The 12,696-nt window shown below is 42.4% G+C and overlaps 4 protein-coding genes across 5 annotated transcripts; 1 reads left to right on the forward strand and 3 right to left on the reverse strand.

Moving 5' to 3' along the window:
* Positions 1–2,348: 2,348 nt before the first annotated feature.
* On the forward strand, positions 2,349–4,658 carry LOC115685424 (expansin-like B1). 2 transcript variants are annotated; one of them, XM_056304641.1, is made up of 5 exons: positions 2,349–2,716; positions 2,809–2,915; positions 3,011–3,192; positions 3,510–3,630; positions 4,238–4,658. In XM_056304641.1, exons 1-5 carry the CDS (start codon positions 2,476–2,478, stop codon positions 4,436–4,438), a joined length of 852 nt encoding a protein of 283 aa, XP_056160616.1. In that variant the 5' UTR covers positions 2,349–2,475; the 3' UTR covers positions 4,439–4,658. The 2 variants fall into 2 exon arrangements, with proteins under 2 accessions (XP_056160616.1, XP_030466364.2); XM_030610504.2 differs by having other exon boundaries at positions 2,353–2,716; positions 3,498–3,630.
* A 962-nt stretch (positions 4,659–5,620) lies between these two features.
* Positions 5,621–7,432, reverse strand: LOC115685345 (pentatricopeptide repeat-containing protein At4g18840-like). Its single transcript, XM_056304373.1, has one exon. The coding sequence runs from the start codon at positions 7,430–7,432 to the stop codon at positions 5,621–5,623; it is 1,812 nt and encodes a 603-aa protein (XP_056160348.1).
* A 1,192-nt stretch (positions 7,433–8,624) lies between these two features.
* LOC115685383 (uncharacterized) lies at positions 8,625–10,894 on the reverse strand. The gene is made up of 2 exons (XM_056304595.1): positions 9,308–10,894; positions 8,625–9,161 (listed from the first exon to the last, which is right to left on the reverse strand). Exons 1-2 carry the CDS (start codon positions 9,489–9,491, stop codon positions 8,935–8,937), a joined length of 411 nt encoding a protein of 136 aa, XP_056160570.1. The 5' UTR covers positions 9,492–10,894; the 3' UTR covers positions 8,625–8,934.
* Positions 9,787–10,701, reverse strand: LOC130135380 (pentatricopeptide repeat-containing protein At1g31920-like). The gene is made up of 2 exons (XM_056304374.1): positions 10,541–10,701; positions 9,787–10,123 (listed from the first exon to the last, which is right to left on the reverse strand). Exons 1-2 carry the CDS (start codon positions 10,699–10,701, stop codon positions 9,787–9,789), a joined length of 498 nt encoding a protein of 165 aa, XP_056160349.1.
* Positions 10,895–12,696: the final 1,802 nt, after the last annotated feature.

Genomic DNA, 12,696 nt, shown 5'->3' on the forward strand with positions numbered 1-12,696 from the left:
AAAAAAAAGGAATCACCGGTTTTGGAACCGACCTTGGAACCTGTTCGGACTAGTTGGTCCAATTCTAGGACCAGGTCGGCCGATTCCCCGTTCCACAAGTTAGGAACCGACCTTGCTCGGTTCGGTTCCGAGTTCTAGGGTGGGAACCGACCCACCCTAAAACCGGTTGCATATCATTTAAAAGAGGAGTTGTTACGATATGCCGATGTGGTGTTCAATTTTTTAGTGTGAAGAAACTCCAAGGCTCCTTGCGGATGAGAATGACATCGGGAGTAAAACAGTGTACATCTTGCACTAATGGTAAATATATCCACCTCTAAGGCTAAACATAGTTCTTGCTTTGGCTCTTTGTTCGCTAAGTTTCATCATTGAGAAATGACAATTTGTTGACGGTGCGTGGGGACTCGGGGTCTATAACCTCATCATGGTTTCCAAGTCATTGCTGATGAGGTTCAATGCCCAAATCAGTCCGATTCGGCTGCCTTAAGACGTCCGCTACCCAATATTCAAAGTTCAATCAAGGGGGATTAGCTAGAATAGGGACACGCTCAAAAAAGCAGTCACATTTTAATTATTGCTTATTTGGCCAAAAAGATAAAGGAATCTTGGCTAATCAGCACTCGATTCCTTCGATACTAATATTTAAGAATCACCTTAACATTTTGAACTGAATAGAGGAAATTCGTGTAGACTAGCCGGGTAGACTATCTATCCGCGTGTTATGATCATGTGCATGTTGTTGGGACAAGATAATGTGAATTATATTCCTCGCAACTCTTTCAGTTTGATGTGTGTAGCGCAATAACAGAGCTAGATAAGAAAAGAAAATAAATGTTCATGAGAGAACAACCTCGATTTGGATGGTGTTTGGAGGAGAGAGCACCCAGGCTGCAGCACTCGCACTACAACTTCAGCCAGATTCATCAACTTTGGAAGGGAAGCAGCATATTCACAGGATTGCTAGGTCTATCACTCAACACACTGATAATTTGTCGATTTCCTGTCCCAGCATACGCACAAATTCACCTAGTAGGTGAAGTGCTGAGGTTCATGTTCAGGTTCAAGTGATTCTTCCCATGTTCTACACAGGATTGCATAATTTTTCTCCAGGTAAGTTGCCGGAGTACATAATACCTACTTCCAGAGAGAACAATATGAACACCACCTACATAGCAGAGCATATAGCCATTTTAGACTCTCGAAAGGATTTCAGTGGGAAAATCAAGAAATGCCTAAAAAATCTTTGCTAGTGCACCACCACCTAACAGACTTCTCTTTTCTTCTGAATCTTGCTCTCTCTAATTTCTCAGTCAGAGCATATAGCCATTTTAGACTTCTCTCTCTCTCTCTCTCTCTCTCTCTCTCTCTCTCTCTCTCTCTCTCTCTCTCTCACACACATTAGGTAGGTAAGGAATGTGCAAAAGAACCGGGAACCTCCTGGATCGCCTGGGACCGCTCGGAACCGAACTGGAGCTGGTGGTTCCTAAGGGAACTAGTCCAGTTCCCGGTTCCAATTTTTGGAAACCGGTGGGTATCGATCCGGTTCCCGGTTCCAGGCGTGGAACTGTCCGCTCGCCCATCCGGATCGGACTGATAATATAATAATAAATATAATATATTTATTTAATTTTAATTTTTTAAAAAAAGAAAAATCCTAAATCCCTAAACTAAACCTAACTCATTCGACGTTCACAATCTCACATTGAGTTGAGAAACACCTCCTTTTGCAATCGCCTCACACTCACTCTCACTCTCTCTTTTCTCGGTCGATGCTCACCTCACCATCTCCAACTCTCCATCTCCATCTCTGTCTTCGTCTTTCCGTCTCCGTCCTTGGCTAGTGGGACCGGTTCCATGGACCCACCTGGGAACCGGGCTGGACCGACGGTCTGGTTCTCGGGTGGATTCATGAAACCAAAGGGCGGTTCCCGGTCGGACCATGCTCACCCCTAGTAAGGATCGACATCTCTTCGCGGTCAACTATACCTAGCATGAATACATCAGATGACATTTTGCAGGTCAAACTCTCTCTCTCTCACGCATGCCGCTAGTTAGGTAAGAATCACTTAGCAGTCAACTGTCCCTAGCATGAATACATTAGATGACATTTTGGAAGTCAAATTCTTTTTCCTTCTACTGTTTAAGCATAACTTGATTCCAAACTTAAGAGTGAAATAGCCGCTCCTGTATTGGTTCAAGAACATGCATACTAATTTGAACTTTCACAATGGGAACAGCTTGACCCAATGACTTTATATCGTTACGCAAGGAAACTTGAACACAAGAAGAGAAGGAAGAATGGAACACTAAGGAAATATTCTTCAAGTCAGAAAAGCACATTTGGACGCTATTTCCATAAAGACGAAATTGCAAGTCTAACTATTAGCTGTAAAGGATTGTGTTTCGGTCTACTTCATTTAAGTCAATACTACTTGCAGAATGTCAAAGCTGGAAATTTTTTACCAGACCAATTGAATGTTCTCTATAAATATTTCGAAAGCTCACTGCTTCTCTTGCACCACCGCATTCTTTTTCTTGGGCTTGAGAGTTGCTTGGTTCTGCTTTCACATAATGGCTCTTAAGCTCAAGTTGCTTCTCTCTCTCTCAGCCACCCTCTTTCTCATGCAAACTCCGGCCAACGGTGCAACCTGCAACAACTGCTTTGTCTCTTCTCGTGCCTCCTACTACCCGAATTCGAGTCAACAAGGAACAGAAAGTAAGGAATATTAGAATGAGTAAAATTGTAGATTTTTGTAGCAGATACTATGATAAATTGAATGCTTGACAAATGGATATTTTCAACCGCAGTTGGGGCATGTGGGTTTGGTTCATTTGGAGCTATGATTAATGGCGGGGATGTGTCGGCAGCATCTGATCTCTATCGCAGCGGTGTTGGTTGTGGCGCTTGCTACCAGGTGAGAATCCTGTTTAACCGAATTTTTTGAATATCATACTATAATTAGTGATTATGAGGATGTAAAAGTTGTTAATACATGGATAACAACTTCAGGTGAGGTGCACCAGCAGTAAGTACTGCTCGGATAAAGGTGTAACCGTTGTTATAACTGATCAAGGTTCAGGGGATCGCACAGATTTCATTCTAAGCCAACGTGCCTACAGCCAAATGGCTCAAACCGCCGATGCAGCCAGCTACTTATCTGCACTTGGTGTTGTTGACATCGAATATAGACGGTGAGACCATAGATAGTGCTTGATATGTACACTATTGGAAAGTTTTTAACTGTAGCATGTGGATCTGTGATAGCTTATGCTTAAAACCAGAGATAAGAGAAAAGAGGCAACTGGAAATCTTTTCTTATACACATACCTCTGGTATGATGGTTAAGCTCTTGCCAAAGAGTGTATTCTTAACAAAACTTAGAGATGCCTGTCCACAGTACAAGTAACACCTAATAATTCCAAGATGATGTGCCGAGAAGTTAAACGGCATGCAGATGAAGGTTTTACCTAATCCAAGAATCTCAAATCTTCCACAGTGTTTCCTGCAGCTACCCAAACAAGAATATAACCATCAAGATCGACGAGAGCAGCAATAATCCCCATTATTTGGCTTTTGTGATATGGTATCAACAGGGCAATAAGGACATCACCGCAGTGCAGCTATGCGAGGTAACACTCATTTTCTATCAAAGATTGCTCTCGAACATCAAACAACAAGTACTTCATAATATGCACTGACCCCTCTTCCATGTAACACCTATCAAACCAGTCAATTCCATGAGGAACCATGAACCACCTTGCAACCACGTTTCAGATCCTCATGAACTTTCAGACATTTAGAAGCTAAAATTTGCATTTATTGTCATTCTATGGGAGAAGATAAACCCATCCCCTTTGTCTTGAAAATCAAATTTATATCCTTATGAACCTAACAATTCGTGCTGATATGTCCTGTCCATTCGTCAATTTGTGTGATTTTGTTCCTGTTGTTGCATGAAGGAGCATGCGACACTAGTTAACCTAAACCATAGGTTTATAAGATATATGAACTTGTTTAAAGTCAATCTTGTCCATCTAATCTCGCATTTTCCGTGCTTTTGGCAAGATTTCTCTCATGTCAAACAGTCATCCACACCGGCTTCTTACAGAAAAAATTGGAATCGTGTGCATCAAAAAACAAAAATTTGCTGACGATTGCTCTACAATGAACCACACTCAATAGCAATGGTACTTTGACGATGGTATTTCTGACTTTATATTATCAAAATTTGGCCAGACTCAGAACTTTGTTTGCAAGCTCCTGGACCGGAACTATGGTGCAGTTTGGACAACCACCTCGCCCCCTAGTGGTCCATTGTCCCTGAGGATGTTGCTCAGCAGCGATGATGGAGACGAGACATGGTTGGTTCCTGTCAACAACATACATCAAGACTGGAAAGCTGGAGAAACATACGATACCGGAGTGCAGATCAGCTAATAGTAAGAAGCCGTGGAAGTACAGCTGATTGTTTTGTAGGATGTTCAATAGAAATCGTCGCTCATGAGCATTCTTGTTCTTTTAATGAGTTATAGAATAATTATTCTCCTTGGAGATGAACAATGGCTTAGCTAGAGAAATGCTTAATATGTAGTCTTCCAGATTTGGATGAAAAATTCATGTACTATGGATGAAGCAATAAATGTCGGATTCTGTAGAATGATCCATCAACTTTACTTAATAGAACCATATGCAATCAACCAAAATGTTTGAGAGATCTTGAGAAGAACGAGAAGAGTGAGAATTTCGAAAAACAAGAGAAATTCTCGTGGATGTGCCTCGATATGAAATGACAAAAAGGGTTTATATAGAATTTCTCGTTACTTTGTTAAGAGACGTGACTATGATATTTACATGATGTCATAACCTATCAAAATTCCGCACATTCACCTGAGGCTGGGTCTTGATTATCCTAGGAATCAATACTTGGGTCTAACGTTGAAGATCAATCCACGTGTTTTTAATGTTAAAACCCTTTCTTTTTCATGGACAGTTATGCCCGCGGGCAGAGGGCATCGAACTTGCAATATGGAGTTACATGCCCAAGCTCGTTCCTTAACCGTGGAGCCTATCCTTTGCTGTTCAGAATCACTAGTTTGAACGGCCACGCACATTTGAAAGCCACAAATTAATTCACAAATGAAAGTGGCTCATCTTTCTCATTTTCAAAAGTCGCACTTTCACCTGTTGTCGTAGTCTGTTTGTAAAAGGCATTGGGAGAAAGATTAAGGAGTTTAAAAAGGGTAAGAATTAGATCTGCGCACAACGCAGCCGCGGCCTATGATTCCCCAAATAGAATCCATCCCCAACCCTCTTTTCCATCCTTCTCCCCTCGGATTTTCTTCTTTCTTCAGCCTGAGGCTGAGAGCCCCACCTCCATCGCCACACACGCCCGTTGCTGCACGCACCCGGTGTCACCTTGCATCACCTTGCGTCAACATCGCCTCGACCATCGCCCCCGTTGTCTTCATCGGGGCTCGCCATCGCCGCTCATCCGCTCCTCTAATTCTAGAAACCTAAAATGATATTTAGGTCATAATGTGTTCCTTTTCATGCTTTTGCCTCGCTAGTATCCAAGCAATGTTGTAATTCAACCCTCAGCATCCATTTTCTACTTTTTCATTATTTAAAATCTTCCTTTTCCTTTCTAATCAACTCCACCAAACACAATGTTAGTTCCCCTACAACTCTATCGCCTCTACAGTACACTTTCAAATGAGAACCTAGCTCACTCAACATTGAATAAATCATAACTCTTCGATGGGGCAAACTATCTTTTTTGGCATCTTTGGACTCGATGCCTCCAAGTTGAAAGAGGCTAGACCCGACTTCCTTTTGCAAACCTGTTTCCTTCATCATCTTTCTGACGTTCTCGACAGAGTCCCAATTACCTTCTGCTGCGTGCATGTTTGCCAAGAGCACATAGGGCCCGACATCAGTCGGGTCCAACTCGATCAATCGCTCGGCCACAAGCTCTCCTAGTTCAGTGGTAGAATAGGTAGATCCAGCCCCCTTTGGGACTTCTTTTGCCAACTCTTCTATATCTTCCTTCATCAACCCGACCATAGCAAGAAGCTCGAGGATACAACCATAGTGCTGTACTTTGGGATCAATCTTGTAAACTCGAGACATTAGGTCAAAACACCACCAACCCTCCAAAACCATCCCACCGCGTTTGCAGGCAGATAAGATGCTGACGTAGCTGGACCCATTAGGTACTTGACCTCTCTTCTCCATCTCCAAGAACATATCTAGGGCTTTCTCGCCATGCCCATGCATTCCATACCCCAGAATCATAGCATTCCATGATACAACATTCCTATCAAGCATCTGATCAAACAGATTCCTAGCCACATCCACAGCCCCGCATTTTGCATACATTGTCAATAGAGCGGTCGAAAGTGCCACATCAGCCTTAATGTCATTTCTCGCGATGTAGGAATGGACTATTTGGCCTCTATCGAGGTCACCCAGATTGCCACATGCAGTCAAAACAGGCAAAAGAGTGAACTTATTGGGTTTAATCTCTCTCTCTTGTAGCATAGTATCATACAAACTCAAACACTCCCTATAGTGCTCATGACGGACAAGATGATCCAACAAGGTATTCCAAGTGGTCACATTCCGGGAAGGCATTGAATTAAACAACTCAAGAGCCACCCAAAAACAGCCAATCCTTGCATACCCGTCAATCATACAGTTCCACGATGGGGTGTCTCTAGATGGCATTTTATCAAACAAACATCTCGCCTCTTCCATCTCCCCTCTCCCAATGTAACCCCCTATCATCGAGGTCCAAGTGACAGCGTCCCTCTCAGTCATTTCATCGAACAGCTCACGTGCAGAATCAACTTCCCCATTTTTCACATAACCATCGATCATCGTATTCCAGCTGACGGAATCCAGAACAGACCCAGCATCAAACACTAAGCGGGCATTCCGGGTCTTCTGAAAAGCCGAGTACAAGTAAATCAGGGCGTTCGTCACGAACAAATCTAGCTCAAACCCAAGTTTGAACACCCTGCCGTGCACCTTTTCTCCTTCCGTCAACGACCCAATTCCCACACACCCCTTCAAAACAACCGGGAACGTGTAATGATTGGGCACGACATCATGACCCACCATCTCATCCCGATAAAACCTCATGGCGCTACTCGCATCCTTCCCGCCCACGTAAGTCCTCATGATGGTGTTGCACATGAAAGCATCGGGCTCACGGGTAGATTTGAAGAACAGGACCGCGCGAGCGACCGCGCGCAGAGCGCAGAGCCTCTTCACGGCTTGGCTGGTGGCGAGATAGTGGTCGGAGAGATCGGAGACGACGAGCTGAGCGTGGACTTGGTTGAATTCTACGATGCTACAGCACGAGTCTAGCTTGCGCATGAGCGGGTGGGTCAACGCGACGAAGTGCTTGGACCTCCCGGGGCTTGACATTGGTCGGAGAGGCAGGGGACTCTGGCGGGGTGGCGGTCGTTCGTTTTGTGAAGTTTTTTGAGACCGACTTGGATCGTAGGTTCTCCAATACCGGTGGCCAAAAAAAAAAGAAAAGAAAAGAAAAAGGGGAAATATTCAAAACACCTAAAACACCCCTGATCGGACCCATCTTCTCATAAGAAACTTCAAAGTGGCGCTTATCTCAAATGACCCCAAATTGAATACCGTGTTCCGAACGACCCCTTCCCGCCTCATTGCCAGCGATTAAAACCACCACCCGGCGATCACGTGACAGCCGTGTGCTCATTTGTTACCGTCGCGCAGGGGCATTTTGGTCCGTAGGATAAATTTCCCAAATTTAAGTCGTTTTGAGAGGGGAAATTTGAGAAAGAAATTGGAAAAGAAGATGGAGCGGGGGTTTTCGTATTTTAGAGCCCGAGTCAGTCGGGGATGGAGAACTTGAATCGCGGATGTGGAATGAGGAGGGCTCGATTGAAGATGTCATGGATTAAGGGGCGAACCCATGAAGGCGATTTCTTGCATGCAAAAAGTACGGGTAAGTGAATGTGTGCACTTTTGGAGATTTGAGGTTTTAACATGCACTAAAGTTCGATTTAAAGGTCAAGTTGCTCTATCGCTTCAATTAAAGTTGCAATCTCACATTCTTCCCTCTCAAATTCGATTTATGATTTGTTCAGCCAAGAAATTAGAAATTTTAGGGTTTCATTGGTGAGAAATTGGGACCAAATGTCACTATCCAACGGCAAAAAATGGGGCACATGAATGACATGTGGTCACCGGGAAGTGCTTGTCATCGGCGATGAGGCACTGGGTCTTTTGGAACACGGTTAATCAATGTAGGTGGTCGTTTGAGATAATTGTCTTTCTGATTGCTCTTTTGAGAAAATGTATCTAATCAAATGCGTATTTGTTATGAAGCATTCTAAAGCATAATTACAAATTTTAATGAAGCATTGGCAATAAAAGTGTATAGATTATCAATTTAGATATATAACCACGATTCACAATTGATGGTTGGTCAATTATCTCATAACCAATCACAACTGTGTTGTTCAAACTATAATTTAAATAACTAAAAGTGTATTAAATATTTCCAATTTAAATTAGATTTATTTGAATCCTCTTTACATTTCATCTTCCACCATATTGATGTTACAACCAAAGAAAAAGGTCGAACAAAAAGTCTTCATTTCGTTCCATTACAAAAATTTTCCAAAACAGAAAAGAGATATATGCATAAATTGTCTCTGAATTTTTACAAAAGTTCAGTCGGGCCCCTGAACTCTTTTTGTCCGTTTAAACCCTATATTCTTTGCTTTTTTGTCCAACTAAGCAATCAATTTAGAGCCTGGAGGAGAGGAGACCAGCTAAATGTTCAACATAAATATATCGACAGCTAAAACATCTTCAAGGCAAATTAATCAATGAGCTTATTACCTTTCAACTTAAGAGATGATTGCTTGATGTATATTGCCGTCCAACTACTGCTCTGAAATTTTAATTTCATCGATTGATGCTTGTAGAATTAACTCAACCTGTAAAGAGTTCCCGCAGTATCTTCCATCCAAAGTAGTGTTCCAGCAACAATTCTCAATAACTTGAAGATGGGCGCACTCATGAATTTGCATACTGCGATTTTCCTTTAACTTGGAGAAGTGCCGAACAGGCATACATATATATTCTTTGCAGAATGTCTTCACCTTCAATCCTGCAAAATATACAAAACACGGATGTTAAACAAAATCCAGCAATATGGTTTAGTCTCTCTCTACTCTTGATCCTCTATTGCTCTAGAGTTTCTACAGGCCGCTTTTATCTGCGGACCAATCTCACTCAAAATCGAGTAAATCATACTTCTCTGATGGGGCAAGCCATCGTTTGTGGACTTTGCAGATTCAACGCCTCCAGGTTGAATGAGGCTGGACCCGCCTACCTTTTGCAAACCCTTTGCCTTCATCATCATCTTGACATTCTTGACGGCATCCCAACTACCTTCAGCAGCATACATGTTTTGACAATAGCACATAGGGCCCAACATTTGTTGGTTCCAACTCGATCAAATGCTTGGCCACCATCTCTCTTAGTTCGATGTGAGAATGGGTCCTACAGGCAAAAAGCAGAGCTGTGAAGATCCTGCCTCTGTAGGCACTTCTTTAAACAACTCTCCTGAATCCTTCACCAGCCCAGCCCGAGCAAGAAGATCGACCATGCAACCATAGTGCTCCACCTTAGGTTGGATATTGTAAACCCGAGACATCAGGTTGAAACACCACCGACCTTCCAAAACCATTCCGGAATGTGTGTAGGCAGATAATATCCTGACAAAGGTAGCATCATTTGGCATTGGACCTCTCTTCTCCATCTCTCAAGAACATTTCCAGGGCTTTCTCGCCATGCCCATGTAATCCATACCCCACGATCATAGCATTCCCCGAGACAACACTTCTATCAGGCATCTGATCAAACACTTTCTTGGCTAAATTCATAGTGCCACATTTTGCATACATTGTCAATAGCGCAGTTGAAAGCAGCACGTCAGCTTCAATTTCATTATCCTTCATGTAAGCATATATTAAGTGGCCTTTATTGAGGTCCCCTGTATTGGCACACGAAATTAAAGCACTCACAATAGTAGCCCTATTGGGTTCAATCTCTTCCTCTTGTAGCATTCTATCAAACAAACTCAAAACTCTGTATAAGCTTTAACACGTACGTAGAGAGCCAACAAGGTATTCCACGAAACCACATTCTGAAAAGGTGTTGAATCAAAAAGCTGTGAGCCTTTGACACGTTTCCAATCCTTGTACACCCATCAATCATACAATTCCACGACACGATGTCCCTAAACAGCGTTCTACTAAACAACCGTCGTGCCTTGCTCATGTCCCCTCGCGCAACACCACCTGCAATCATCGAGTTCCAACTGAAGACGTCCTTTCAGTCATTTCATCGAAAAGCTCGCGAGCAACATCCACTTCCCCATTCTTCACATGACCATCAATCATGGAATTCCAGCTAACCAAATCCAACACAGGCCCTGCATCAAACACCGAGCGCGCACTCCTGGCTTTTCAAAAAACCGAATACATGGGAATCAACGCATTCCTCACGAATAAATCCGACTCGAACCCAAGTTTTAACACCCTGCCATGAACCTTCTCTCCATCGGACGATGATCCAATCACCACAAAACCTTTCACAACAATGGGAAACTTATAGTGATTTGGTGCAACATCATTCCCCCCCATTTCGTCATAATAAAATCTCATAGCACTGCACGCATCATACATGTGGACATAAGTTCTCATAATAGTATTGCACAGAAAAACATCAGGCTCTTGGGTACACTTGAAGAACGTAGCTGCATGAGCAACCTCACGTAAAGAACAGAGCTTCTTCACTGCTCGGTTTGTGGCAAGAGAGTGCTTAGAGAGATGACTGACAACTGTTAGAAATTAAATCAAATTTGTTAGTACTTATTTCCTTTTTGAGTCTGTTCGTATTTCCATATTTTGATAGATATTGTGAGATATTGTTTCTATTTATATTTTAGGAAAGTTTCCTAAGTCAATTAGATTTCCTAATTAGAATAGGTTTCCTAGAAAGAGGTTTCCTATTTCGAATCAAACTATGGTCTATATATAGTCTATTTCTCTTGTAATTGAGACATGCAATAGAAAGACGCGAATTGCGATTGTTTCACCTTCAAAAATTCCTTTCATCAAATCAATATTGTTGCCGCGCCTCTGACGCTCAACAAATTGATATCAGAGCTTACGGTTCGTGATCATGGCCTCAACGAACAATCAGCTTCCTCTTCAATACCCTCGTCTTACCAAAGAAAATTATGGTAACTGGGCTGTTAGAATGAAAGCTCTACTCGGCGCCTACGGTGTGTGGGAATTTGTTAACACTGGCTATGATGAGCCAGAGGATGAAGCTACGTTGAACCAGAATCATAGGAATGCCTTGGAGAATGCTCGAACGAAAGATCAATATGCCCTGTCGATCATCTATCAAGCGTTAGATGATTCCATGTTCGAAAAAGTTTCTAACGCCACTACCGCTAAAGAGGCATGGGAGATTCTTCAAAACACACATCAAGGAGTTCAGAAAGTTCAGAAGATTCGCCTTCAAACCTTGAGAGGCGAATTCGAGGTAATTCGTATGAAAGAATCTGAATCGATTGCTGATTATTTCACGAGAATTTTGGCAATTGTTAATCAGATGAAAAGAAACGGAGAAGAAGTTTCCGATGTTCGTGTTGTTGAGAAAATACTTCGGTCCTTAGACAAGAAGTATGATTATATTGCGGTTGCAATAGAAGAATCCAAAGACTTGGATGCCATGACGGTCGATGAACTTATGGGTTCATTACAAGCCCATGAAGAAAGGTTTAGAAAGAAAAAGATTGAACTGGTGGAGGAAGTTCTCCAAACGCAGTTGACCATACGAGATGAAAAGGAGCAAAGAAGAGATCCCGTACAAAATCGCGGGACAAATCAAGATCGTGATCGAGGTCGTGGCCGAGGTCACTTTCGAGGAAGAGGTCGCGGACGAAGCAGAGGAGATCCTGCTTGAAGTGATGGAGGATACCGTTACCAAAGAGGTGTTCGTGGAAGAGGAAAGAACTCGACAAGCCAATGGTATGATAAATCTAAAATCCGATGTTATCATTGCAATAAACTTGGCCATTATGCTTCTAACTGCTGGAATAAAGAAAGTAGCAGACCAGACGAAAAGGCGAACTTGGTAAATAATGATGATCAAGTTCTCTTATTGGCATTCAAAGAAGATGAAGAAGGTCAAAGCGATACGTGGTATTTGGATACCGGCGCAAGTAATCACATGTGTGGGAGAAAGGAGATGTTTGCCGAGTTAGATGAGACAATTAAAGGGAATGTCTCATTCGGTGATAACTCTAAAATTCTTGTTGAAGGGAAAGGTACAATTTTGATTCGCTTAAAGAATGGTGCACGTCAGTTTATTACTAATGTTTATTATGTTCCAAAAATGTCAAGCAATATCTTGAGTTTGGGACAACTTCTGGAGAAAGGTTATACTGTTCATATGAGAGATCTTAATCTTATGTTGAGAGATCGGAATAATAAATTGATTGCAAATGTGAAGATGTCGAAGAACATGATGTTTATTCTTAATATAAAGAGTGAGATGTCTCGATGTCTAAAGACGTGCATAGATGATCCTTCATGGTTGTGGCATTTGAGGTTTGACCATCTTAA

Source organism: Syzygium oleosum, unplaced genomic scaffold, assembly GCF_021117445.2.
Source record: "Syzygium oleosum isolate NSW1041296 unplaced genomic scaffold, Sole_v2.1 Sole_v2.32, whole genome shotgun sequence".
Classification (NCBI taxonomy): domain Eukaryota; kingdom Viridiplantae; phylum Streptophyta; class Magnoliopsida; order Myrtales; family Myrtaceae; genus Syzygium; species Syzygium oleosum.